Genomic DNA, 24,350 nt, shown 5'->3' with positions numbered 1-24,350 from the left:
AGCAAGGCCTCTGCACTTTATGTGGTGAGTCACAGAGGACCATGGAGTCAGATTATCAACAGGGCTGAAGATGGGCAGATACTTCACAGAATGGCAGGCGACGTTAAAGGAAACAGGCAGCTGTTAGCACTGTTGTATAGGAACAGCCAGCAAGTGTCAGAACTACAGCATCCTTTAGGCTATGCCGAGTCCAGAGACCCCTGCGTCACACTGTTATATAGGAACAGCCAGCAAGTGTCAGAACTACAGCATCCTCTAGGCTATGCCGAGTCCAGAGACCCCTGCGTCACACTGTCATGGTTTAAACCGTCAGGGCTCCATGACTGGCCAGGGTAAAACAGTTACAATGCAGGTTCCATTTCTATTCACATAAAGTTCCCCTGGTGCCAACACCACTCTGAGGTGGTTTAGCAATCCAGGCTGTTTTAAGTCTGTTTGTGTATGGGTGTTTCCCCTGCATATATGTTGTGCACCATCTGCATGCAGTGTTTGTAGAGGCCAGGAAAGGGCATCAGACCCCCCAACCCAGGCTGCTGTGATCCGTGGTGTCTCACACAGACATGCTCTTCCACAATGCTCAAGACATGGAAACATGCACTTGGAAAGGCAGGGACTACCTGTATTTCAGAAGGGACATACATCACAGCTTATTAGTCCAATGGCCAGAACCAGCCCCAAGATCCCACTGAACTACACAGGGACTGGGGAAACACCAGAAGAGAGAGGGAACAGGAAGTCTTATGAGCAACAGCAAGGCTTATCCCAGACCCCAGCAGGCGATACCTTCCAGGAAGAGGAGGTTAGACAGTCAGAGGCAAACAGGAGATACACTGAGCAGAAAGGTTTTGCTAAGGATTTGGGATGTGAGGTCACCTCAGAGAAAAAGTCCTTCCCGTGGGCATGGGTGAGCTGGGCATTACCATCTTACTTGTTGGTTCTCCCCTGGAGCATCGTCTGGAAGTCAGGCAAGTATATTGCTAGGAGAGATGACCTCATTCAAATGGCAGCTGGTGGGTGTGCATGGGTCCTTGGCATGTGGGCTGTCCACAGGGCTGGTGTACAGCATAATACAAGGACAGTAACAAGAGAAGCAGAAGCCACACTTCCCATTTGAAAGGACATACCATTAACTGCCTTTTTAAACTGGTCACTCAGTGTGGGAACAAGGGCATGCATGGATGTGGGCAGGGATAGTGGGAGCCCATCGTGGAAGCTGCTATCTGACAGCCTCTGGAGGGCAGTGATATCTTTTTCTTTTAGACAGTCTCCTGTAACCCTGTGGAGTTGAGGAAGACCTTGAACTTCTGATCCTCCTGCCTCTACCTAGAATTACTAATGTGTGCTACTATGCCTTTATGTGGTACTGGAGACTGAACTAGGCAAGCACTCTATCAAATGGGCTACAGCCCCAGCCTGGAGGACAATATCTTATTAACCCTTTCTTGATCGGGACATACCATCTTTGCCACTGCTGAGGAAGAATGAGGTGAAATCCACAGTGACCTTGCGAGACAGGCAGGCTAACACAGATGGCAAGTATTTTGCAATATGGAAATCTGAGGCTTGAGGACATTCTGTGCTTGGCCTGACTTGACTCCTGGCCTCTCACGGCAGCCTTAGCAGGAGAGCGAGCCATCTTAAGCACTGTAAGGCAGTAGTAGCCCCTGAGCAAAGGCCCCTCACCCATTTCGCTGCTTCAGCATAGGACATGGAGCAGGTGCAGAGCTGCTGCATCTGCAGACAGCCCGGCTGTCTGGGAACAGAGACACTGGTGCATTGTGAAGGGGGCTCCGTCTGTTTAACTGCCAGGGAAGTCAGCGAAAAGACTGTTTGGAGTGGGAAGGCTGGACCTGAGCCTAGGCGCATGTGTCACCTCTTTGCTGGGGCTGCCTGGGAAGCCTGGCATCACGCCTCACAGCCCACCCTCAGATAATCTCTCTGCCAGGGCTTCCTCCCTACTCGCCGCACCAAAGAAATCAAAGCCCAAGCTGAGGTATCAGAAACGTGTTCTTTTTTCTTTTAATAGTAAACCTCTTTACAACAAATATAGTGAAAGAGTTTCCAAACCAAACTCGTAAGAATCTCGAGGACTTTGTCTTTTCTTAATGTGCAGAATACTAGAAAGCATCACCGTACAGCACGGAAAGAAATAATGAAACAAATCAACAGCCACACACTTGGACTCACCCTGCCCAAGACCCTGGAGCCAGGAGTGTGGGTGATTGTCAAGTTTGGGGATGGGTCGCCTCTTGGCTGGCCCCACCCCTCCCTACTTCCCTCTCTCTGGGACTTGAATGGGGTAGAGAATTCAGATTCTCCTTGGGAATCTTAGCTCTCTTGCCCCCATTAAATCTCATGCTTCTGCATAAGCAGGAGGCAGAAGGGGGTAGAACCAGGAACTCCCAGCCTCCAGGAAAGCCTACATTCCCCCACAGGGGGTTCCAGAGAGTCAGTTAAAAATATAGAGATAGAAAGACTTTTAGACACTTTCACATCATTTCTGTCTCTCTGAACAAATAAATAATCAGCAAGAGAAGGTGCATGTTTCTTCCTTCCTGTCCGAGGTGGGGAGGGACGGTTGAGTGCACTGCTGGGGTGGAGGGAATGTGTTCCACTGAGGCATGTGGGGGTGGCCCTCGGTCCCACTGTCCCTGAAAGCTGAGGGAAATCTGGGTGGGAAGGGCATTGGATGACGCCAGAGGCTACTTTGGCAAATACCCAGTTTTGCAGAGGAAGTGAATAGGAGGCAAATTTGGCTTGTAAGAGGAAGAAAATAAGTCCCCATTTGAGGTCTGGGTTCCCAGGGATCAATTTACCTGGCCAGCCAGAAGCCCCTACATAGCCCCAGGAGAATCCTGGAGATACTGAACTGCAGAAATGTCACATATTCATTCACAGACTGTCCCCACTGTCAGGGACAGGGATGAACACACACACACACACACACACACACACACACACACACACCCATACATGGCAATCAGAAGCCAGGTTTGCATTTGGGAAGCAGACTGCACACTGATGAGTAGCACGCTGTGAACTTCAGGGGCCTCCCCCCAGCTCTGTGTAATGGTGGCCACGCTCAGCCTAGAAAGGTGGGCCTGAGAAGAGGCCAGTGATTCCATGTTTTTTGAGCACCTATCATGCACCCACTCAGCATTTACTGAGGGCCTACAATGTGCCAGCTGCTTTCAAGGGGAGTGTATGTGCACAGGACATGGCTCCTGTCAAGGCCTTAAGCAAGTCTTAAAACTCCCTCTAGGAACTGTGAGGAGGGGTGGGAAGGCAGGACACATGTTTGACCCCCTTACCTGGTCAGCTACTGGGGTAAAACCCTGGGTAAAGGAGAGTTGCCTGCCTGGGAAGGCAGAGCTCCCAGGAGGAAGAGGAACTTGAGTTTGTCCACAAACAAGTCAGAACTCCAGGGTCAGAACTGGTCTGGCTAGGACTAGCGGACAGCCATAAGGAGGCAGAGCTCCCAGAGTGGGGCCCTGGTGGAGGTAGGCTGTGGGGAGAGGTGGGATGGTCAACTAGCAACTCCCTATAACTTTAGTACAAATGTTTCAGGACTGAAAGCAGCCCAGGGAAGAGGGCAGTGAGAAGCACAGGGCTGTGAGAAGCACAAGGCTGGAAGCCACCTATCCTTGTGCAAATACACCCAGCCATACAGACACAGGCCCCTGGAGCCTGAGTCACTAAGATTTACGAATACACCCACTGGACTCAGAGGCACTCAAAGGTACATCCGCACAGCTGCACACAACCTCATAAATACAGGGTGCACCCAGAAACGCCCCCACGAGCATGCTCACACCCCTCTGCTTCTGGCTTCTTCCCTGCATCAAGTGTCAAAATACTACAAAAGGCTGGGTCACAGGTGGGCAAAGACCATCTTCCTACAGCACTAAGCACTGTCTTACTCTACCCACAGGAGTGTGTGCTGCCTCCCATCCCCTCCCCTGGGTGAGGAGGCAGAGGAATGGGGAGGGAGGTGACAGAGAGCAGGCTGGGGGTGTGTCTATTCCCTCCAGTTTGATCTCAGGATCAGCAAGAGGCCCCTAGGACCCGATGCTTAGACAGCCCCTGGGTGCTTGCCTGAAGCCCCACTGAGGAGGCGACAAAGCACAACAAGCCTGGGAGAGGAAGGCAAGAACAGCAGAAGAATCCCATCTGTACAGTACGGGCCATTTGAGTCATTATTATTACAATATACTTTGACAAAAATAGAATCTCATTTCATATCAATACAACAGCAACAACAACAACAACAAACACAACAGTTTCCTGGACTGTTAACCACTAACATTTTGGAAGGTTGCTATTTACAATTACAGTAGCAAGAGGGCAGGTCTGGGGCGTGGCCTGGAGGTGGAGGGACAGGAGGTAGCGAGACAGGAGCAAAAAAGCTGGGAGGTGGGTCAGGGGCAGGAGTTAGGAGGACTGGGGAGGGGCCTCCGGGGCCGCATCTATAGGGCCCTCTAGCTCCATGGACCATGCTATGTGCCCAGTGTGCACTCTTCTGGGTGTGGGTGCACAAAGCAGAGGTACCCTCCCCATGCCTGCCCCTGACAGGCCTCCTGCCCTCAGTGCCCCAGGGAACCAAAGGATGACCCTGATCCAACCTGGAGCTACTTCACTGAAGTTCCTCTCCCCAACTCTTCCAGTACGTGGCCAGCTTTCTAGGGCTGGGGTAGGCTGAAGGATGGGGAGCTATTGCACTGTACATCTTAAAGGAAAAGCCAGGGATAGGGTCCCGATTCGCCACACCCAGTCCTTCTGCCCTCATCAGCCCTCTTTCTACGGCTGTCTCTCCAATGTTACTTCCAAAGAGGTTCCTACCTCAAGTCCCTGCCCTGGCTCAGATTCCCAGGCAGCCTTCCTAGAACCCAGACCTTGGGTGCAGCACACAGGACCAGTGAGTGTGGTGTGTATGCAGGAAGCTGGAGGGACCAAGATGGGTACTAGCCATGAACAGCCCGAAGCAGAGTCTCTGCCCCTTCCTGTCCCTGAGACGCAAACCCAACATCAAGCCAGCTCTGGGGTTTTTGTTGTTGGATAGTTTTTGGTTCTGTACGTCTGTCTGGGAATGGGATGGGAGGGCTCCACATGCAGGGCTCGGCACCTGTCCTTCTCCAAGGCCTACCGCCCCCCCCTCCTGCAGCATATGTGTACAACGTGCAAAGTGTCCCCCCCTTTCCCGCAATAAAGAGAGTCCCCCACCAGTGAAAATGGTGAGGCCAAGAAAGGGGCAAGAGCAACCCTCTCTCTAAAGCGAGAATTCGAATTTAAAAATATAATAATAATAATTAATAATAATAATAATAATAATAATATAATTATACACAAATGTAACCATCAACAGGACAAGGAGCAGAAGAAAGGAAGTGGGGGTCGAGCGGGAGGAGCCCAGGACAGGGAGGGGTAGGCGGTGAGATTGTCAACTCTTCATCAGGGAGGCTGAGAGGAGGGAGTGGGAACCGTCACTTTAATGTCTGTGAAGAGAGGAGACGGAGAAGGTGGTATGAGGGGCAGCTTGGCCTACAGGATGTACCCAACCCTCTCCCAAGGGGTAAAACTCTAGGGCAAGGCCAGCTGGAGGTCACTGAGCAGGGCACAATACTGCATGGAAGGGGTCAGGGGCTGTGAGTACTGACCCAAAAGGAATGCTGGCCACAAGGCCTCTCAGGTGGGAAAGAAAGCAGGCTGAGTGCATGTGGGACAGCCCCTGGGTGCTGCAGACACCGGCAGACAGAAGGGCAATATTACAGTACCCAAGTATCCAGCCGCATCCTCTTCACAGCTGAGCCATCAGCCTCAGGCTCTGGGGCTGGGCGCAGCAGGCCTAGTGTGGGCCCAAAGTCCCCCCGTCCATCATCCCGGTCCCCGGTCTCATAGGATCCTCCAGCTGGGCTGCTGAGACCTTCACCAGGATCAGGGCGGGCAGCTGGGAACACAGCTGGTGGAGGAGGTGCAGGGCTGCGCTCACGGCTTGGGGACACTGGTTCTGACTTGATGCTGATGTGCGGGTGGGTGGTGACCGTGAGAGCAGCACCCACATGGGGCAAGGGGCTGCCTGGGCTGGAGTTCAGGGACCAGAAACACAAGAGGCAGTGGCAGAAAAAGCGGGAAGTCACCAGACAAAGGAAAGCAAACACAATGAGAGAAGGGAGTTGGGAGAAGAGGGAGACGTGACATGTGGCAAAGAGGAAGAAGAGAAATGAGTGTTAGCTCCATTCTGTCCAAAAGCCCGCACCCCCAGCCCTGCTGGATAGGAGGAGGAGCTCACGTACTGCCCACGCACAACTCCACAGGTACTTCTGTCCTCATGCCCACCGCTCCCACAGTAAACCTCCCAAAGACTCACATGAGGTTGCTGAGCGATACGGGGACCAAGTGGGGCTGTTGCTGAGGTGGCTGCTGTGGCTGCTGTGGCTGCGGCTGTGGTTGTGACTGTGGCGGCTGCGGTTGCTGTGGTTGCTGAGGCTGCTGGGGCTGTTGCCAGGCGGTGACATTGCCTAGTGCCAGTCCGGCAGGTGAGCTGAAAGCTGGTAAGGAGGACAGCTCTGCACTGGGCAGCTGGTAATCTGCAGAAAGAGAAAGTGAGGGGAGCCTGAGTGGGGAGTACCCCACCCACCCTTCTGGGGAGGACAGGCGGCATCTAACCACAGATGTGGAAGAATGAAGACACTCATGAAGAAGACACTAAAGAGTCTAACGAGGCTCTGTTTTCTTCAGCAGGATGGAAGGATGGTGGTTTTAAAATAGCGTCAACTTTAAAGTCGGTTCAGTGTTGCTGTTTATAAGGACGGCTACAGAAACGAGGAGGGTGATGGAGAAGGCCCATTACCGGGCTGACTGCAGTCTCTTCACTTGCCCAGCATCAGCAGGTGGCGGGGAGGCAGCTGGGAGCTTGGGGAGCCCACAGCCATGCCACCTTCTGCCCTGGACCCACATGTCTGCCCTCCTTGAACAAGGCTCAAGCTGCTGCTCTCATAAAAACAGAAGAAATGGGTCTGTCATTCAGTACTCATGTCCCTGAAGCAGAAAGGGGCTTCAGGGCCCAAGATGGGGGGACACCGCATTATGGGGGTACTTGCTTTGTACTAGCACTGATCTTAAGGAAGACACTGTGACATCTGCCCTGTTAAGTGGTCAGTTAGGCACCTCACCATCTACTCTAGTGCGCCTCATGCTGTGTCCTGTTGGAGTATTTAGAAACGCCTTCCACAAGAGCCACGGAGACATGCATAGTCACCCTACCTACGTTCTACAGTGAATCCAACATCATTTGCTCTAGCCCTGTTTGTACAGGAAAGATGGTTTGACCTCTGCAACATTCACAGCTGGAGCTATGACGAGAGATTCTTGGCAACGTCCACTCACTGTGAGATCCTGGGCAAATACTCTCTACAGCAGGGACAGCAAGCAAGCCTTCCTGCAGCACAGCCACCAAGGATATGCAAGTGCGCAGAAAGTGTGTCTCGCACATGCTAGGCAAGCACTCGCCACCCGTCTGCTCTGCACCCCGGGCCTTGCCACCTTTTATTTTATTTATTTTTTTGAGACAGGGTCTCACTATGTAGCTCTGGGTGATCTAGAACTCAATACGTAGGCCAGGTTGGCTTTGAACTCACAGAGATCCTCCTGCCTCTGCCTCCTGAGAGCTGGGATTAAGGTGGGCATGACCATGGGCACCCTTTCCTAGTACCTTTAAACCTCACTCTAGCCTGGTGAATGCCAGTTACTAGCTTTCTTTTTTTTTCTTTCACATTTTTAAGTTTTTTTTCCCTAGAATTAAAAAAATAACTTATTTTTAAGTGCATTGGTGTTTTGCCTGCGTGCATATCTATGTGAAGATGTTGCAGCCCTTGGAACTGGAGTTACAGACAGTTGTGAGCTGCCATGTGGGTGAATGAACCTGAGTCCTCTGAAGAGCAGTCAGTGCTTTTAACTGCTGAGCCATCTCTCCAGATACCTAGTTACTGATTTGGGTTTTGTTTTGTTTTTCCAGACAGAGTTTTCCCTGTCTGTCCTGGAACTCGCACTGTAGACCAGGCTGGACTTGAGCTCACTGAGTGCTGGGATGAAAGGTGTGCACCACCTCCACCAGCTGGCAGTGTAGGAGAACTGGTGGTGGTGCACACCTTGATCCCAGCACTCGGGTGGCAGAGGCAGGTGGATCTCTGTGAGTTCAAAGTCAGCCTGGTCTACTAATGAGTTGTTCCAAAACATCCGGGGCTACACAGAAAAACCCTATCTCGAAAAAACAAAACAAAACACATACGTACCAAAAAACCAACCAACCAAACAAACAAAAACCCAAAAATCAAAAACAAAGACAGAGTGATATAAGAGCTAAAAGTGGGGCCTTAGGACTAACTCTATCTATCCAGCACTAATCTATCTAACTCTATCTATCCAACACTATATCTATCTAACTCTATCTATCCAACACTATATCTATCTAACTCTATTCAACACTATATCTATCCAACACTATATCTATCTAACTCTATCTATCCAACACTATATCTATCTAACTATATCTATCCAGCACTATATCCATCTAACTCTATCTAACTCTATCTATCCAGCACTATATCTATCTAACTCTATCTAACACTATATCTAACTCTATCTATCCAACACTATATCTATCTAACTCTATCTATCCAACACTATTCTATCCAGCACTATATCTATCTAACTCTATCTAACACTATATCTATCTAACTCTATCTATCCAGCACTATATCTATCTAACTCTATCTAACACTATACCTATCTAACTCTATCTATCCAACACTATATCTATCTAACTCTATCTATCCAACACTATTCTATCCAGCACTATATCTATCTAACTCTAACACTATATCTATCTAACTCTATCTATCCAGCACTATATCTATCTAACTCTATCTAACACTATATCTATCTAACTCTATCTATCCAACACTATATCTATCCAACACTATATCTAACTCTATCTATCCAGCACTATATCTATCTAATTATATCTATCTAACACTGTATGTATCTAACACTATATATATATATATATATCACTATATCTAACACTATATCTAACTATATCTATCTAACACTGTATATATCTAACACTATATCTAACTATATCTAACACTATATCTATCTAACTATATCTAACACTATATCTATTTAACTATATCTATCTAACTATATCTAACACTATATCTATTTAACTATATCTATCTAACTATATCTAACACTATATCTATTTAACTATATCTATCTAACTTTATCTATCTAACTATATCTATCTAACACTATATCTATCTAACACTTATTTTACAAACAAGGAAGCTAGGCCCAGAACAGGGCGGGGCCTTGTCCAAGAACCGCAGGAAGAGATCAGAACAATCCAACCCTTCTTAATCCTACCCCATCCCACCACACTAGACCTATCTACAGTGAAGTTTATTTCCTAACGGCCAACAGGTCAACCTCCAGGCCACCTGGTTTCTCCTCAAGCTGCTCTTGTGGTCACCACAGACAGACCTCTAAAGCCTGTGTCCACAGGGGTCAAACCCATCTCTTATGCAGGATAACCGGAGTAGGCCATCCAGCACTTGCTGGAGTTTGGTCTACACCATATGGGGTACCCACAACTACCTGGTGCTGACAGAAGTCTGCTTAGCTACTCCCGAGACAACAGGAACTGAAGCCATACCACAGTGATACATAGGAGTCCACGGTCAGCTCTACTGAGAGCCTGTTTCAGGTTCACCACATAAACTAACTTCCTGCTTCACAAGATTAAGTGGGAAAAGCACAGAGAACCACCATGGGTTCTCTAACAAAGCTTCCAAGGAGATCAGAACTGTTTTTAGCCCATTCTCCCATTAGATCAGGAGAAAGACTTCTCCTTAGCCTTGGGCAGGGGAGGGTAGGGGTGGGGAAGCTAGCAGAGCCTCAGAATCCTCTCATCTACCAATATTCCCTGACAAGAGATAGGCCCACAGGGTACCATTTCTTTTCTTTTTTTTTTTTTTTTAAAGATTTTATTTATTTATTATGTACACAGGATTCAGCCTCCATGTATGCCTACAGGCCAGAAGAGGGCACCAGATCTCATTACAGATGGTTGTGAGCCACCATGTGGTTGCTGGGAATTGAACTCAGGACCTCTGGAAGAACAGTCAGTGCTCTTAACCTCTGAGCCATCTCTCCAGCCCCAGGGTACCATTTCTGAAGCAGCCTTTTCCCAACTTCAGGGAGTGAGTCTGCATGTGAAGCCCCCAAAGAAGAGGGATCAGAGATATCTGGGCAGGAAATCTGCCCTACAGATGCATGGAATAGGCTGCCGCCTGCACTCAGGATTTCTCCCGCTGCTGGGAAGGAGGACAAAGGGGATCACGGATATCTGTGGTGGAGTCTATACCTTAACAAGCTTCTGCACTATGAGGTCTTAGGGAAGTGGCATAGTTTGGGGCCTTCTGGTTTAGTTTATTCTTACAGCAAGAACAGTTTGAGCACAGGTCAGCAACTATGAGGGCCAGTGTTCGAGGAGGGAAATGGGAAAGAGCCTACCGACACATAGAAGCTCTGAAACTAGGTAACAAAGCATTTCCCACTAGCAAGTCCTTCCCGACAGACGCAGCAGAGTGAAACGCAGGCAAGGATGGCTGGGAGCAAAACACTGTTCCGGAGGAAGGTATGAGTGGCCGACAAAACCAGAACAACCCTGGGGCCGTGCGGCTGTGTCCTACCACAGTTCTGGGGCCGTGCGGCTGTGTCCCCACAGTTCTCCTGCCCAGAGGCCTTTCCCACGCCCTGGGGGAACTGTTCACCTTTAGACCCATCCAGCCTCCACCAGCCTCAGCCTGCTTCCTGCTCACTGCTCACAGAACCAGCCCCTTAAGAGCTAACAAATCCACTCTATACCCCCAGCCTCTTCTCTCGGGAGGCCTTGCTGCACTGGCCATGTCCCCCTCTCTAGGCTCGAACCTCAAGTCTATTATCCTGGTGGCCTTGGCCACCTCTGCTTAGGCCAACTCTGTCCTGCCCCTCACACTGGACAGGGGTTACTCTTCCATAAGGACCTATGTTAAAAATAAAAGATACTCAGTTGAAAGTAAATTTCAGATAAACAAAACATTAAAAAAAAACATAAGTATAGCTAAGCGGGTGCTCGAGAGGCAGAGGTAGGCGGATCTCTGTTAGTCTGAGGCCAACCTGGTCTACAGAGCGAGTTTCAGGACAGCCAGGACTACACAGAGAAATCCTGTCTTGAAAAACAAAACAACAAAAAGTATGTCTCTGGGATATGCTTTAACACAAAGAAGGCCCTGGGATATATTTAAGACTAAGAAAGTACTTACTTTATCTGGAGCTCAAATTTACCTGAATGTTATTTCTGTTTATATACTTAAAAAAAGGTTGTGTGTCTCTGTGTGTGTGTGTGTCTCTGTGTGTGTGTGTGTGTGTGTGTGCCACATGTGCGCAGGTGCCTAGAGAAGCAATAAGAGGATCTTGGATTCCCTGGAGCTGAAGTTACAAGTAGCTGTGAGTAACCAAATGCAGGTGCTAGGAATTGAACTTTGGCTTTCTGGAAGAGCAGCAAGTGTTCCTAATTGTTGAGTACTTTCTTTAGTTCCTGTTTTATTTTATGCGATGAGGTCTCATGTAGCTCAAGCTGAACTTTAACTCCCTATGTAGCTGAAGGTAACATTGAATGTCTTATTCTCTGGTGTCCACCTCCTGAGTGCTCAGATTACAGGCAAGTGCTACCACATCTGGCTTACAGTGTGCTAGAAACTGAACCCAAGGTTTCATGCCTGCAAGGTAAGGACCTTATTGACTGAGCTACACCCCCAACCTGGCATTTTGTTTTTATTTGTTTGAGCTACTAACCACAACACTAAACAACGGCGGCCCCTCCCGCATTCTAATTCTCCTTCTCTGGCCGCTCATCTGCCCTAAGTACAAACGGACAACTTACCAAGTTATAGCAACGCTCACCTGTGTTGTAGGCAGTGGGCATGGAGGAGAAAGGGAGGCCCTGGCTGAGTAAACTTGGTGTTGCCACGGAAACCACTGGGGTGGTAAGCGAGTGGGTAGACTGGGAGACCCCAAGGCGCTGGGCATTGTTCTGTAGGAGAAAACTGTTTGTCAAGAGATGGCAAATGGGTGGGCTGCCTCAAGGGGGTCCACCACACCACATCTGAGCTAGGTCCCCGAGTTCTAGGGAAGGTACCATAGCATGGAGGCCCACAGACACACACAAGTTGGTGTTTTTGGACTCAGAATAAAACACGCACACGGATTCACTTGTATCTGCATCCATGCAGAAAGGAAGGCAGGGCGACCGCACAGAGCTCAGTATGAACACTGCCTGCTCCTGGGTGGAGGGGTAGAAGGAGGAAGAGACATGGTCTCCTCTGGGCTAGGACAATTGGGGTCTCCTCTATACCCGCTACAGTAGCAGATGCCCCAGAAGTTTATTCTGGCATCTGTGAATGGAATGTGCTATCTGGGGTGGCATGTGATTGCATGTATGCGCACACACGTGTGTAGAGCCGTCAGCTCCATCTGCTGCTGAGTCACTTGTTTATTCCAGCTCCACGCTGGGGCCGAAACTGCTGCTGTGTTGGCCGCCAAAGCCTGCTTGCCTTTTCCAGCCTTTCTGGCCTCCTGTCAGCAAGCTGGGGAGGAAGCACCCTCTTCTTTCCTGGCTGATGGTGCGTACGTAAGCACAGGGGGAGGCTGTGTATGTGTCTAAGTGCCTGTGAGATGGGCTCAGGGTAGGAGCTAGCAAACAGGCAGGCAGGGAAGTCATTGCTAAGAACAACTCTAGTCCTGCCTCAGGCCTCAGCTTTTCCTGGAAAACTGCCTTTCTTAGATTTTCTTTTAAGGATTAGGTCTGTCTTGGGTTCCAATGTTACATGGGCCTAAGTGGAGTCAGGTAGCCAGAGGGATCCAAGGGCTCAATTCAGGCTCTGGCTGGGGTCTCAAAGGCCTGGGATCACCTCATGCTCTTTTCCAGATGCACGCACATACGTGTGTCTAAATAAATGCAGTAACACATAGACACCCATGCACACACGGATACACATGCATACCATGTCCAGCCCTTCCCGCCGCCCCTTCGCCTCAGTGTCCCAATCAGCTCTAAGCACAGCTCCTGACGCACACGTTAGACACACGGGGCGAAGACTGCTACACATACTCGTCATGCTGCAAACTGCTAACACTGGGCAAAGCTGGAGCCCAAAGGCTCTGCTGTCTCGGCCGCACTTACCAGATCTAAATGGTCCTCAGTCTGGGAGCAGAAATAAAAACCAAGAGGACGTTCAGGCTATGGCTTCTGCCCTTCCCACACAGCCGCCCCATCCACCTGTCTGTCTGAGAGCAGAGTGTTCTTTCTGGCAAGCTGATATCCAGAAAATGCTGTATCCTGGCCTCTACCAGTCAGACACTGTGAGCTAGTCCGTACTCTCATGCATCAGTGTGAATTCCTTTATCATCCTCATGGAACCTTTGCTCCTATCTCGGCTCATTTCTACTACCCTCTGGTCAGCACCACCGCATTCCAAAGGCCCTCAGGGAAGAAAAAGTTCAAGAACACTACACCCTCTCCCTCTCTCAATCCCTAAGTCCTACACGCCTAACCTTCATCTCTCTTGCTGGAGGTCACTCTTTTCTTCCCACTTCCCAGCCCCCCCCCCCCCCCCCCCGCCACGGCCCAGAAACCCACTCACCAAATGATGCATTAGCCCTTTGCCTCCCTGGGAAGTGATGACCCGCAGATCAGGCTTGCGGCTGGGGGCTCCAAGCTGGGTGTTGTGGGTGGGTGGGGGCGGAGACTTGGCAGGGATGACTTTGTTTAGGCTGTTGCCATTGGCCACAGGGAGGAGGCCAGGGGAAGCTCGGGCGCTGACATAGCCGTTCCCTGGAGAAGTGAGAAGAGGAAAGAAAGGCTGGCTTGCTTGCTGTCCCTGTCAACTGCCCCATATCTGTCACTTGGAGGCTCTCAGAGGCATGCCAGGGTTCGACATGTGCATTGAACTCCCTAAAGCCTTGGTTCCCATCACTTGGCCCAAAGTCAGCTTCTAAGTCAAAGTGATGGGGCCAAAGGTATAACTAAGAAGCAACCACTGTCACTGCCAGCCCCGGGCACATAAGAGCCTGACGCCCATGCCTCTGGCCATGCCTAGCACTCAGATCCCTCCATCCACTTCACACAGGACACACAATGACCAGAGTGGAAATAGGTGGTAGACTATATGTGATCTGGTCTTCACTAAGGAGCCTGATTAGAGCTAGCCAGCCATTTAGATTGTTTAGCTGGAACTCTGTGCTTTTGATCACAAGACGAGCCTGCAGCCTTGGGGGAGACAGGCCACTGGCTGCTGGTAATGGTGTTGCTAGCACTAGGGGCTGATGATAGAGTCACTACCATAACTAGACTGGGGATAAAGGCATCACAACTATCATTTATATTTGCTCTGTACTTTCCAGGTACAGGCCTTCCACATACAGTATCATACATGTTCATCAGCCCTGGGAGGTGCATGGGATGGGCATTATCAGTTCTGGGCAGAGGAGGAAGCATGGCACTAGGTATGATGACTTGCCCAGGGTATCTCACTGAGTTCCCAATGCTGGGCTCAGGGCCCATGAGCAAGGGAAGGAGGGTTTGCCTCTAGTACATCATCTCTGACTCCAGTGCACAACTATGCTGAGGCACCCTCATACCCATGCACTTTACAAAGGACAGGAGAGGGGTGGCACATCGGCTGAGACGGAGCTGGAGGAGTCTAAGGGTCAGGAATGTAGGCGGTGACTATAGTATGAAACCACACCTTGCTCTGTCCCGATAGCATACGGTTACAACCCTCAAAGTGTGTTACTGTCTCTGTCCCAACTCCAAGATCACTCTGGGTATGGCAAGAATGACAGGGTGACGTCAATGGTGACATGAGAAGGTCACCGGCCAGACATCAGCACAGATCAAAAGTGGCTGGGCACAGGGGCAGCAGTAGTCCTTCTGTGACTCTGGTATGTACGCCCACAGGCACATATCTGTATGGTAACTCCATGGGAACACAGAGCCTGTGTGCATGGGTGGCACATGTATGCCTACCATTTGTCTATTTAATTTGAAAATGCTGGACCATAGCCAGGCATGGTGGTATATGCCTTTAACCCCACTACTCAGAAGGCAGAGGCAGGTGGATCCCATGAATTTGAGGCCATCTGGGTCTATATAGCAAGTTCCAGGACAGCCAGGGCTCCATAGTGAGACCTGTCTCAAAAAAAAAGGGTGTGTGTGTGTGTGTGTGTGTGTGTGCTGACCCTTACACTCCATAGCACTATGAATATGAATCCATCCTTAGCTTGCCTGACATTCTGACATTCTTCAGACCCACACCTCTGCGGACTAAGTCACTGCTGTAAACACCAAAATAATGCAGGGGCCTAAAAATCTTCTGATGCACACTGCTCAGGCGCTGCCGTTTTCCTCCCTTGCCACCCTGCGGAAGGCAGCTCCACTCACCCACGGGACTGGGGCAGGCGCCATTAGCACTGTTGAGGTCTCCACCCAGCATGGCTCCTGCGAGAAAAGCAGAGCTACCATGAGCTTTGTCTTGGTACTGCACAAGAGGGGACCCTGAGGAGTCATAAACATGCAGGAACGCTGTGAAGGGAAGACCCACCACTGAAAACGGAAACCCAGAGGCCCTTCCGCACCTCACTTCCACCTTGGCAATTCACCATCCAGACCACTTACCTGCACTAGCAGGTCGCTGGGGCAGGCCCGGAGAAACACTGTTTCTCTGTAGTGCTGGCTGCTGGGGGGACAGGAGCCGTGGGTCCGTAAGGGATGACGTCACCAGGGAAGGAGTGACCAAAGAGCCGCTGGGATTGCTGAACTGCATGGAGCTCTGATTGGACACGGGCACTGTGACAGGCATGGCAAAGTTGGGGGCCGGAACAGATGACTAGACAAAAAGACGGAGGGCAGCGTCACCCCAGGTGGAGCTCTGCCCTGGACCCGTTTTGCCCAAGAGGGTAGGCACAGGGTTCTCTGGTTCATTGACCTATATCTCCAAGGGTCAGCAGCCTGGGTTCCCTGTCTACCTCCCATCAGAAAGGTGAGAGCACCTTGCAGTATAGCTTTGGTCCACAGCAGGAGAGCAAGGCTCTGCCCACTGCAGACAGGACTGGATACCCCCAGTGGGTTAGTCCTCAGCCAGGCAGGACACACTGGGAGCAAGTTAGTGCCCTGGGTACAGTCCCAAACTCACACACTGCTCGAGACCGTGGCTTCACTACGCAGCCACCCACCATCCGGCCTGCTTCAGGAGCAGCTTGTGCCCACCTCCCTGCCTTTGCCTAGCAGTTCAGCTTCCTTTAAACAAAGCTGAATGCTTAGGCAGGGATGCCAAAACAGCACAAGGGGGACTCTGCCCAAAACAACAGGACAAAAATCGTACTCTCCTCGCCCTTTCAAGACTCACGATATCTGCATACTTTTTGCTGGTGAAGGGACACTGACTATCTCTCTAGCTTATGTAAGAACTTTACAAAAAGAGGGTTATCAAGACCAAGGTCAGGAGTTTCTCAGTGGTCAGTACCAGCTCAAAGATGGCTCAGCCTAGTACACCCATGAGAGGCAGCCGAGGGCCGGGCAAGGCTGGGTGAAGCCACACCATGCAGCACAGGAGGCTCTCCTCCATGCGACTACTCACGGCCAGTCTATAACTCTGCATCATCTTATCAAATTCCTCGTCTATCTTTTTATACTTCTCCTCCGTCTGGGGGGTCAGGGCAAACGCCTCGTCCACCTCAGGGCTCTCACATTCCCTGTGCTTCTTGTGCAGCGCCTGGGGGAAGGGCCGGAAGGGGACCAAAGAAAAGGTGAGGAGGGCTCACCCCATAGCGCCTGAAGAGCCCATCCAGTTCCTCACTGGCCCGCCGGTACTTGTCCTCCAGCAGGGGGCTCTGCTCCAGTGAGTCCTCCCCATCCGGCTCTGGGCTGTCACAGCCGTTGAAACCCTTCTTCCTCAGGGTCTGCAACCGCACCACTCAGTCAGCCAGCCAGCAATGGTCCTCCTGCCTCCTCCAAGCTCCTCCCAAGGATCCCAAGGTTCTTCTCCAACCTTTCCTCCAGTGGTTCCCAGAAGCTCCAGTCCCTCCCTCAGAGCCATCCTCCCCGCCTACAATGTTCCTTTGGGGCCCTGACCTAGGCATGGGGCAGGTATGTTCTACAGCTCCATCTAGGAAGACACCAACCCCAGACTGTTCCCTAAGGGTGTGCTTGGGGGCAGGGGACCCTGTCCATCCAAGCCCCAGGTTCAACTTAGGTGAGAGAGCTGGATGGAAACAGGAAAGGACGATACAGGAAAGCACAAAGGACTTGCACTTACTGCGTTTTTTGCTCTGTACTACCCGAGACTACTCAGAGACCAAAGCCTTGCACATGGCCTTAAAGTGTACCTGCAGCAGACGCAAGTACTTGTGGTTGCTCAAAACTTTAAAGATACCCGTTTTATATTTTTTTCAAATCATGTTTATTTACATGTGTGCACGTGCACATGCCATAGCACATGAGTGCATGTCAGAGGACAACCTATAGGCACTGGTTCTCTTCCTTCCACCACAGGGATCCTGAGAATTAAACTCAGGCCATTAGGCCTGGCAATAAGTGCTTTTATCTGCTAAGCTATCTCGACAGCCCTTGCTTCATTTTAACTTTTATTTACTATTTTCTTTCCAAGACAGGGTTTCATTGTGTATCCCTATCTGTCCTGGAACTAGCTCTTGTAGACCAGGCTGGTCTTGAACTCAGAGATCTGCCTGCCTCTGCCTCCTGAGTGCTGGGATTAAAGGCGTGCGCCACCACCGCCCAGCTTATTTTTATTTTTTCTAGTTTATTTCATGTGTATATGTGTTTTGCCTGTGTGTATGTTTACCAATGAGTGCCTGATTGTCTGCGGGGTCAGAAGAGGTTGGATCCCCTGGAACTGGAGTTACAGGGAGTTGTGAGCTGCTATGTGGGTGCTGGGAATCAAACTGCGGTCCTCTGGAAGAATAGCCAGTGCTCTTAATCTCTGTACCCCAAGTTGGCACCCTAGAGCGTGAACTGGCTGTCTCATTCAATCACAGAACACCCTTGCAAGCCGGCACTGCTCAGTCTATTGAGGAGGCCACAGCTCAGAGAAGTCAAAGCACCTGCCTCAGGCCATGCGGCCAGTGGAGAGCAGGGGTGAACCCCAAAGCGCATGCCCTTCGACATTTCACATTTTGACTCTGAAACAGAAGGCAAGAGCCACACAGACCCATAAAGTCATGGGACAGAAAGGAGATAGGGGAACAAAGAGGGAAACACAAAAAGGACTATCCCAGAGGATGAAGGAAGGAGGCGCTAAAGAGAGAGCAGAAGACAGCAGGATGCTCCTCAGACCAGGCAGCAGAGGCCTGGTACTGCCTACATGTCTCATGCCTTCGCTCCCCTGGGCCTGGGCTCAGAAGAGAGAGGTCACACAAAGGCGCACCTCTATGATGTCGGCATTGGTGCGGCTCTCGTGCGGCTCGTTGTACTCCGTGTACTTGAGTAGCACCTTGTCCATGTCGGTGCTGGCGTACTGGAACAGCTTGTTGGAGTGGTTGAAGATGATGAGCGCGATCTCACAGTCACACAGCACGCTCAGCTCGTACGCCTTCTTCATCAGTCCAAACTTCCGCTTGGTGAACGTCACCTGCAGGAGATAAGAGGGTGGCCAGGTCTGACAAGAGTCCCTGTGCCCATAGATATCTGGACATAGTCCCTACCACAGAGTTCCACTCTCAGGGTGACTCAACCACTCTATGGAAATCCTGCATCTAAAAGAGAAAATGGCATCCCTTGGCCAGACCACAGCCAAGACACACCAGAACCAGCCTCAGATGGGAAAGGATTTAGATGGCCAGGAGGCCGCATCTCTGTGCAACAGGCTGAGAGGAGCAGCATAGCTCCCAGGTGAGGAGAGGGATGATCCGGCAGTGGGGTTAGGGCCCTGGCCCATTTCAGAGCAGCAGAGTGAAGGAGGCACACGAAGGTGCCCCTCTCTCCACCTCTCTGTCACAGCCTCCAGGAGTCCCTAACTTCCTCTTGTGTGTCACCTTCCTCTTGTGTCACCTCATGGGTGACAGAAGCTGGCTCCCTGCCCTTGTTCTCCTACCACATGGGGCTCTGAGGTTTCCTCACCTGGCGGTTCCGCTCATCAGTGATTCGCTGGATCTGAATCTTTTTCCTCCCCATCTTCTCTGGGGGGTCCTTAGTGCCAGAGAGGAAAGGGCTGCTGGGTGGTGGTCAGGAGCCTCACACTGTGCTCATGAATGTCTAGGACTATTTCATGGTCTGCAGAACACCTGTGAATAGGCTCCTAGGAGAGAGGGTCACAAGGACTGTTAGAGCCCCCAGTCCCCAGCTTTGTTGCTTGAGATGTGGGCCAGGCACACTACACCTGCAAGAGGCTAGTGGCATCTCTGCCCCATCCCGAAATTGTGGCAATATTTGCTATAGAGGAAATGCGCCCCCCAATACCAAGTGCAAGTTGGGCTCCCCCTAGACCAGTACTTGGTCTAGGCTGATTCCCCAAGTCATTGCTCTTCTTGAGCTTGGGTCACACAGAAGGTCCAGGGCACCCATGCCCTGTTCTCTGTACTCTGTGTTGTACTCCTACCCCCACCACCTGGACCAGTGAAGGCTGCTATGCTTGAGCCACAGTGAGAACATACTGAGCTAATGCCTACCCAGACTGAAAGCAGCAGGCAGAGAGAGGATGTCTGGTGCCCCAGTTAAGGTTGGTGGCAGGATCCTTACATGGACGAACGGAACCTGGGGACAGTGGTAGCTGGAGTTATAGAATGCCCACTCCAATCAGAGCCCGAGTAGGTTTTTGTTTGAAGGGAGGATGTCCTGCTGCTCAGACACAAACAAACTACTCTAGGTTGGAGGCAGCAAACCTATTTTTCCTAACTCCTCACCTCGTACTGGGGACTGAACCCAATGGCCCTGCACATGCTAGGAAAGTGCTCTGCCCAGCTGCATCCTCAGCCCCCACTTTTACTTACTGAGCTAAGTCTTGCCAAGTTTCCCAGGCTGCCTTTAAATATGTGATCCTCCTGCCTCGACCTCCCGAGAAGCTATGACAGGCCTACACCACAGCTAAGTCTGGAACATAGGGTTTCCCACTCTCTAGGTGAGTGCTCCAGCACTTAATTCACCCCAATCCAGGCAGTGTTCTGTGAAGTGCCAGAAATCAGCACTGCAGCCTGTAAACTCTGTAGCCATGCTTAGCTCCGCTGTAGGAGCCTAGCTGACATGAAGGAGACAACAGGTGGTGGTGGTGTACACCTTTAACCCTAACAGGAGGTAGAGCAGGTGGGTCTCAGTGAGTTGAGGCCAGCCTGGTCTACAGAGTGAGAGCCCTGGCTCAAAACAAACAAACAAACAAAAATAAATTAATGAGGGGGGCAGCAGGAAATATGCAAATAGGGTGCTCTGGGTGACTAAAGAGATTGCTTCAAATCTAAGAGCCCTTGCTGGTCTTTGTAAAGGACCTGGGTTCAGTTCCCAGCACCCATTTGGAGGGTTACAAATGTCTCTTTATTTTCTGGGGGTGGGGAGGGAGGTGAGGGTGAGCAAGGTTTTTCTGTGTAGTGGATCTGGCTATCCTGGAACCTTCGCTCGGAGAGATCCCCCTGCCTGTCTCCCAAGTGCTGGGATTAAAGGTGTGACCACCACCACCACCACCGCCGCCGCCGCCGCCGCCGCCGCCGCCACCACCACCACCGCCACCGCCGCCACCGCCGCCACCACCGCCACCACCACCTGGCCTACAAATGTTTAACCCCTGTTCCAGGGGCTCTAAGCCAGTCATCCGGTCTCCACGGGCACTGCACATACACAGTGAAAAGACAAGGGATTCCTTGGCAACAGCTGGGTGCCAGCGGCTTCTGAGCATTTGAACCTGTGCCTTTCTAGCTTGTTCTACAGGGCCTTAAGGTTACAGAGTAGGCGAAGTTCACTAGGCACCTGACTAGGATGAGATGTGGGGTGGATGGTCTCGACCTGCTTAGGATCATCATAGATCACATGACCATACCTCAGGACTCATTGTCTAGCTTCAACTCTGCCTAAGTATCTACAGATAGTATCCCAGCCCCTTCCCTTACCCTGGAAGAAAGTGTCTTGTCTGCATGTATGTAAGGTCACCAAAAGAAGAGTTCCATAGTCCCTGGCCTACTGCCCACCCTCTCTCTACACCTCAGACCAGCAGCAGCCTAGACAGCCCCGCGTGATCCAAACAAGCAACAGTCACCTCTCCTGGCCTCTAACACAAATCCCTGCCCAACTCACTGCAGAGGCTCCAGCTGGAATTTCCAGACTTTACCCCTAAGTCTTGGTTTTTTTTTTTTTTTTTTTTTTTTGTTTTTCGAGACAGGGTTTCTCTGTGGCATTAGAGCTGACCTGGAGCTAGCTCTTGTAGACCAGGCTGGCCTCGAACTCACAGAGATCCGCCTGCCTCTGCCTCCCGAGACCCCTAAGTCTTAGGACCATCCACAAACTGCCTCCTCATTGGCCTGGGCAGGTGGGACAGCACACTGGGGCAAGGGCTATGGTAAATTGGCCTTTTTAGGGTTTGTCTAGCCCAGCCTCAGGAACTCCAATCCAAACCCACAGTGCAGGGTCCCCTGACCCCACTGGCCACGCGGCCACCTCCCTTCTTGTTCCCTTTCCTACCTCCTCTCACCACTGCGGCCCATGAGCAGATTCTTGATGACAGAACCTGTCTCCTGCTTATGGCCCATGCTGGCTCCTCAGGCAGGGGGACGTGAACTGTCCCAGTGTTTTCAGTTTTCCAAACAGCGATTCTAACCATCTTTCTAGCATTACAATCTCTAAATAACCGTGTTCTCTTCTGTGCCTAGCTCCCCCGTGGCTGGGGCATCTTGAAGGCAAGAACCAGATCTGTCTTTTTACTATGCTATTGCCTGTAGGAGGAACCCAGAAAATACCCATGCAAACACATGTGAGCCTGTGAGAAGTCCCTCCTTCAGTCTAATCTCTGTCCATCCTGCTGTCCTCACTGTCCTCTGCAGAGCAGCTAGAACCTTCTATCAGCTGCCCTCAATCCACAGCTTGGGAACCACTGACCCTCCAACTGACTCTGCCGCTCTCACCCTCATCCCTCGCTACACTCAGCTCGGCTGGTGCAGAGGGTGAGACTCTAAGTCTTCTAAGGAGCAGCCCTGAGCACATGGAGATGGAGAGGATGGGGTTGCTTAGGCAACTGTCGCCTGGCAACCAGTTCCCTGGCTGATCTCCTATACTGCCCCCCCATCCATGCCGCATGCTGGGGGAGCTAGGATATGAGAGAGATCATGGCTGAGAAGGCAGGGAAGCCAGAGAGGCCCAGTGAGTATCCTTTAACAGGGAATCTGTCTAAGAGGTCAAGCCCCTGCAACCCTGACTCCCTCTATACTAGCTCAGCCATTTATAATAATCCCATGCCTCCCAGGTCTTGCTCAGACCCTGCTGTGGGCAGTCCTTCCTCCCAGCTAACCACAAGCTCTTTTACAAAGCAGGCTCTGTACCCTCTGCTGTGCGCTGCACACTGCTACAGATTCTCTGAAAGCCCTGGGGCAAGGATATGAGCTCAGTCTTGGTTCTGGAATGGGGGTGTCTGGGCAGAGATGGCCACAAAGGACCAACCCAACCTTCCCACTTCATCAGAAGGTTTTAACAAACACCTGGACCTGCTTAATCAGTCCTCTCTTCAACAACCTAACTAACTGCCAGGAGTCAGAGGCCTGGGCATCTGCTCTCCTGATGCAGGCTCTGCTCCTGCCTGGCCTCGTCAACCCCTCTTCTCTCATGCCCTGGCCTTCGGGCTGCTCTTTTTTTTTTCTCTTCTTTTTGAGGGCGGAGATGAGACAGGGTCTCTCTGTGTAGCACTGGCTGTCCTGGCACTCATCCTGTAGACCAGGCTGGCCTTAAACTCAGAGCTCGGCCTGCCTCTGCCTCCCCGTGCTGGGACTAAAGGCTGAGCCACCGCCCAGATTGGGCTGCTGCTCTTCTAAGCCTAGTCTGCAGCTCCTGGCACACACAGGCCTCCCATCCTGACCTCAGGCCACAGCTGTGCACAGCAGTGCCCCTAAGTAGGTTCTAGCTGGGCAGGGTGGTATTCCCAGCAGGATATGACAACGACAACAGCAGCGGAAAGAAGAAAGCCCTGGCTGGTGGGATCTGTAGGGAAGCCGACGCAGGGTGATGGTGGTAGGCAGGAAGTCTGGGAGCTAGGATCCTATGGCAACTGTGCACTGTTTATACGCAAAGGAGGGACAGGTGAAAAGCAAAGGGGCACTGGTGTGAAGGATCATGGGAGTAAAGGCTCTTTTCTCCCTAATGTTACACCTCTTGGTACCTGAGCAATAGTCAAACCACTCTGAGGTTTCAGAATCAGGCATCTCAGTTCCTGTGTGAAGGGCCTGGGTGGAGATGGGAGTGGGGTCAGGACTGGGTTCCTGAGCCACTGCTGAAGGGCCAGGCAGGAGCACTCTTTCTCCAGTCTCCATCTTCCCGGCTTTCTAGCCACACGGCCCAGTTGTCTGCTTTCTCAGACTCTTCTGCCCTGAGCACTGTGCCCTGGTTGCCTGAGGCTCTGAAAAGCTGCATCTGACCCTGGAGTCCTATACCAGCAGACTTCAGTGGAGCAGAGGCCAGAAAGGCCAAGCTCTGGGCTCCTCCTGAAGCGAGTGGGAGACAAGGAGAGATCTGCTCTCATTAGGCGTTCCCCCTCCCTTCTAGGCCGCTGGGGGGCCTCAGGCTGCACTGAAGACAGCTGTCACCCTCCTCCACCTTCTCCCTGTAGGGCTGCAGGGCATGAAATAAGCAGCAGGCACTGGGGGAGGGGGCGACAATCCAATCCACCTGTCACCCCCATAGTCGGGCAGCCTGCTTGCTAGTGGGAGGAGGCGTGGGCAAGGTGAGGACAGATGCACAGACACAGGAAGGAGACAGAAAAGGGCCAGTGAGGCAAAGGCACAGGGCTGGGAGAGCAGCTGGGCTGAGCAGCTGAGGGTACCCCAGCAGCCTGCCCTGGGGGCATCCTCCAGGCCCTCTCCTCTCCTCCCAGCCCCAAGCTAACAACTCCCTTCTCCAGAGTTCCCAACAGCACACCAAAGCGCAGGTCCCACGCCTTCTAAGTTCTGTCAGGCTGACTACCTAAAACCCTGGTTCCCACCAAGTCCTATCATCCCCTCCCCCAGTCAGCAGCTTGGGGTTGGGCAGGGGCTATTTTTAGCCTGGGCAGTGA

The 24,350-nt window shown here is 51.5% G+C and overlaps 1 protein-coding gene across 11 annotated transcripts in view; it reads right to left on the bottom strand.

Moving 5' to 3' along the window:
• Positions 1–1,994: 1,994 nt before the first annotated feature.
• Positions 1,995–24,350, bottom strand: part of Mef2d (myocyte enhancer factor 2D) — a 32,944-nt gene continuing 10,588 nt past the window's right edge. For 5 of the 11 annotated variants that reach the window (XM_038311638.1, XM_038311641.1, XM_038311644.1 and 2 more), the window contains 11 exons: positions 19,235–19,412; positions 18,543–18,746; positions 16,921–17,058; positions 15,776–15,986; positions 15,542–15,598; positions 13,743–13,933; positions 13,283–13,303; positions 12,004–12,133; positions 6,365–6,584; positions 5,772–6,078; positions 1,995–5,492 (listed from right to left, as the gene is read on the bottom strand). In XM_038311638.1, coding sequence (XP_038167566.1) covers positions 5,481–5,492; positions 5,772–6,078; positions 6,365–6,584; positions 12,004–12,133; positions 13,283–13,303; positions 13,743–13,933; positions 15,542–15,598; positions 15,776–15,986; positions 16,921–17,058; positions 18,543–18,746; positions 19,235–19,288 — 1,545 coding nt within the window. In that variant the 5' untranslated portion in view covers positions 19,289–19,412 and the 3' untranslated portion in view covers positions 1,995–5,480. Of the gene's footprint in view, positions 5,493–5,771; positions 6,079–6,364; positions 6,585–12,003; positions 12,134–13,282; positions 13,304–13,742; positions 13,934–15,541; positions 15,599–15,775; positions 15,987–16,920; positions 17,059–18,542; positions 18,747–19,234; positions 19,413–19,782; positions 20,707–21,775; positions 24,329–24,350 lie in introns of those variants that run through there. The other 6 variants (XM_038311640.1, XM_038311639.1, XM_038311643.1 and 3 more) reach the window with 6 other exon arrangements.

Source organism: Arvicola amphibius, chromosome 14 (genome assembly GCF_903992535.2).
Source record: "Arvicola amphibius chromosome 14, mArvAmp1.2, whole genome shotgun sequence".
Lineage (NCBI taxonomy): Eukaryota > Metazoa > Chordata > Mammalia > Rodentia > Cricetidae > Arvicola > Arvicola amphibius.
Note: the sequence above shows the minus strand (reverse complement) of the source record. Positions and strands in the feature narration are given on the sequence as shown.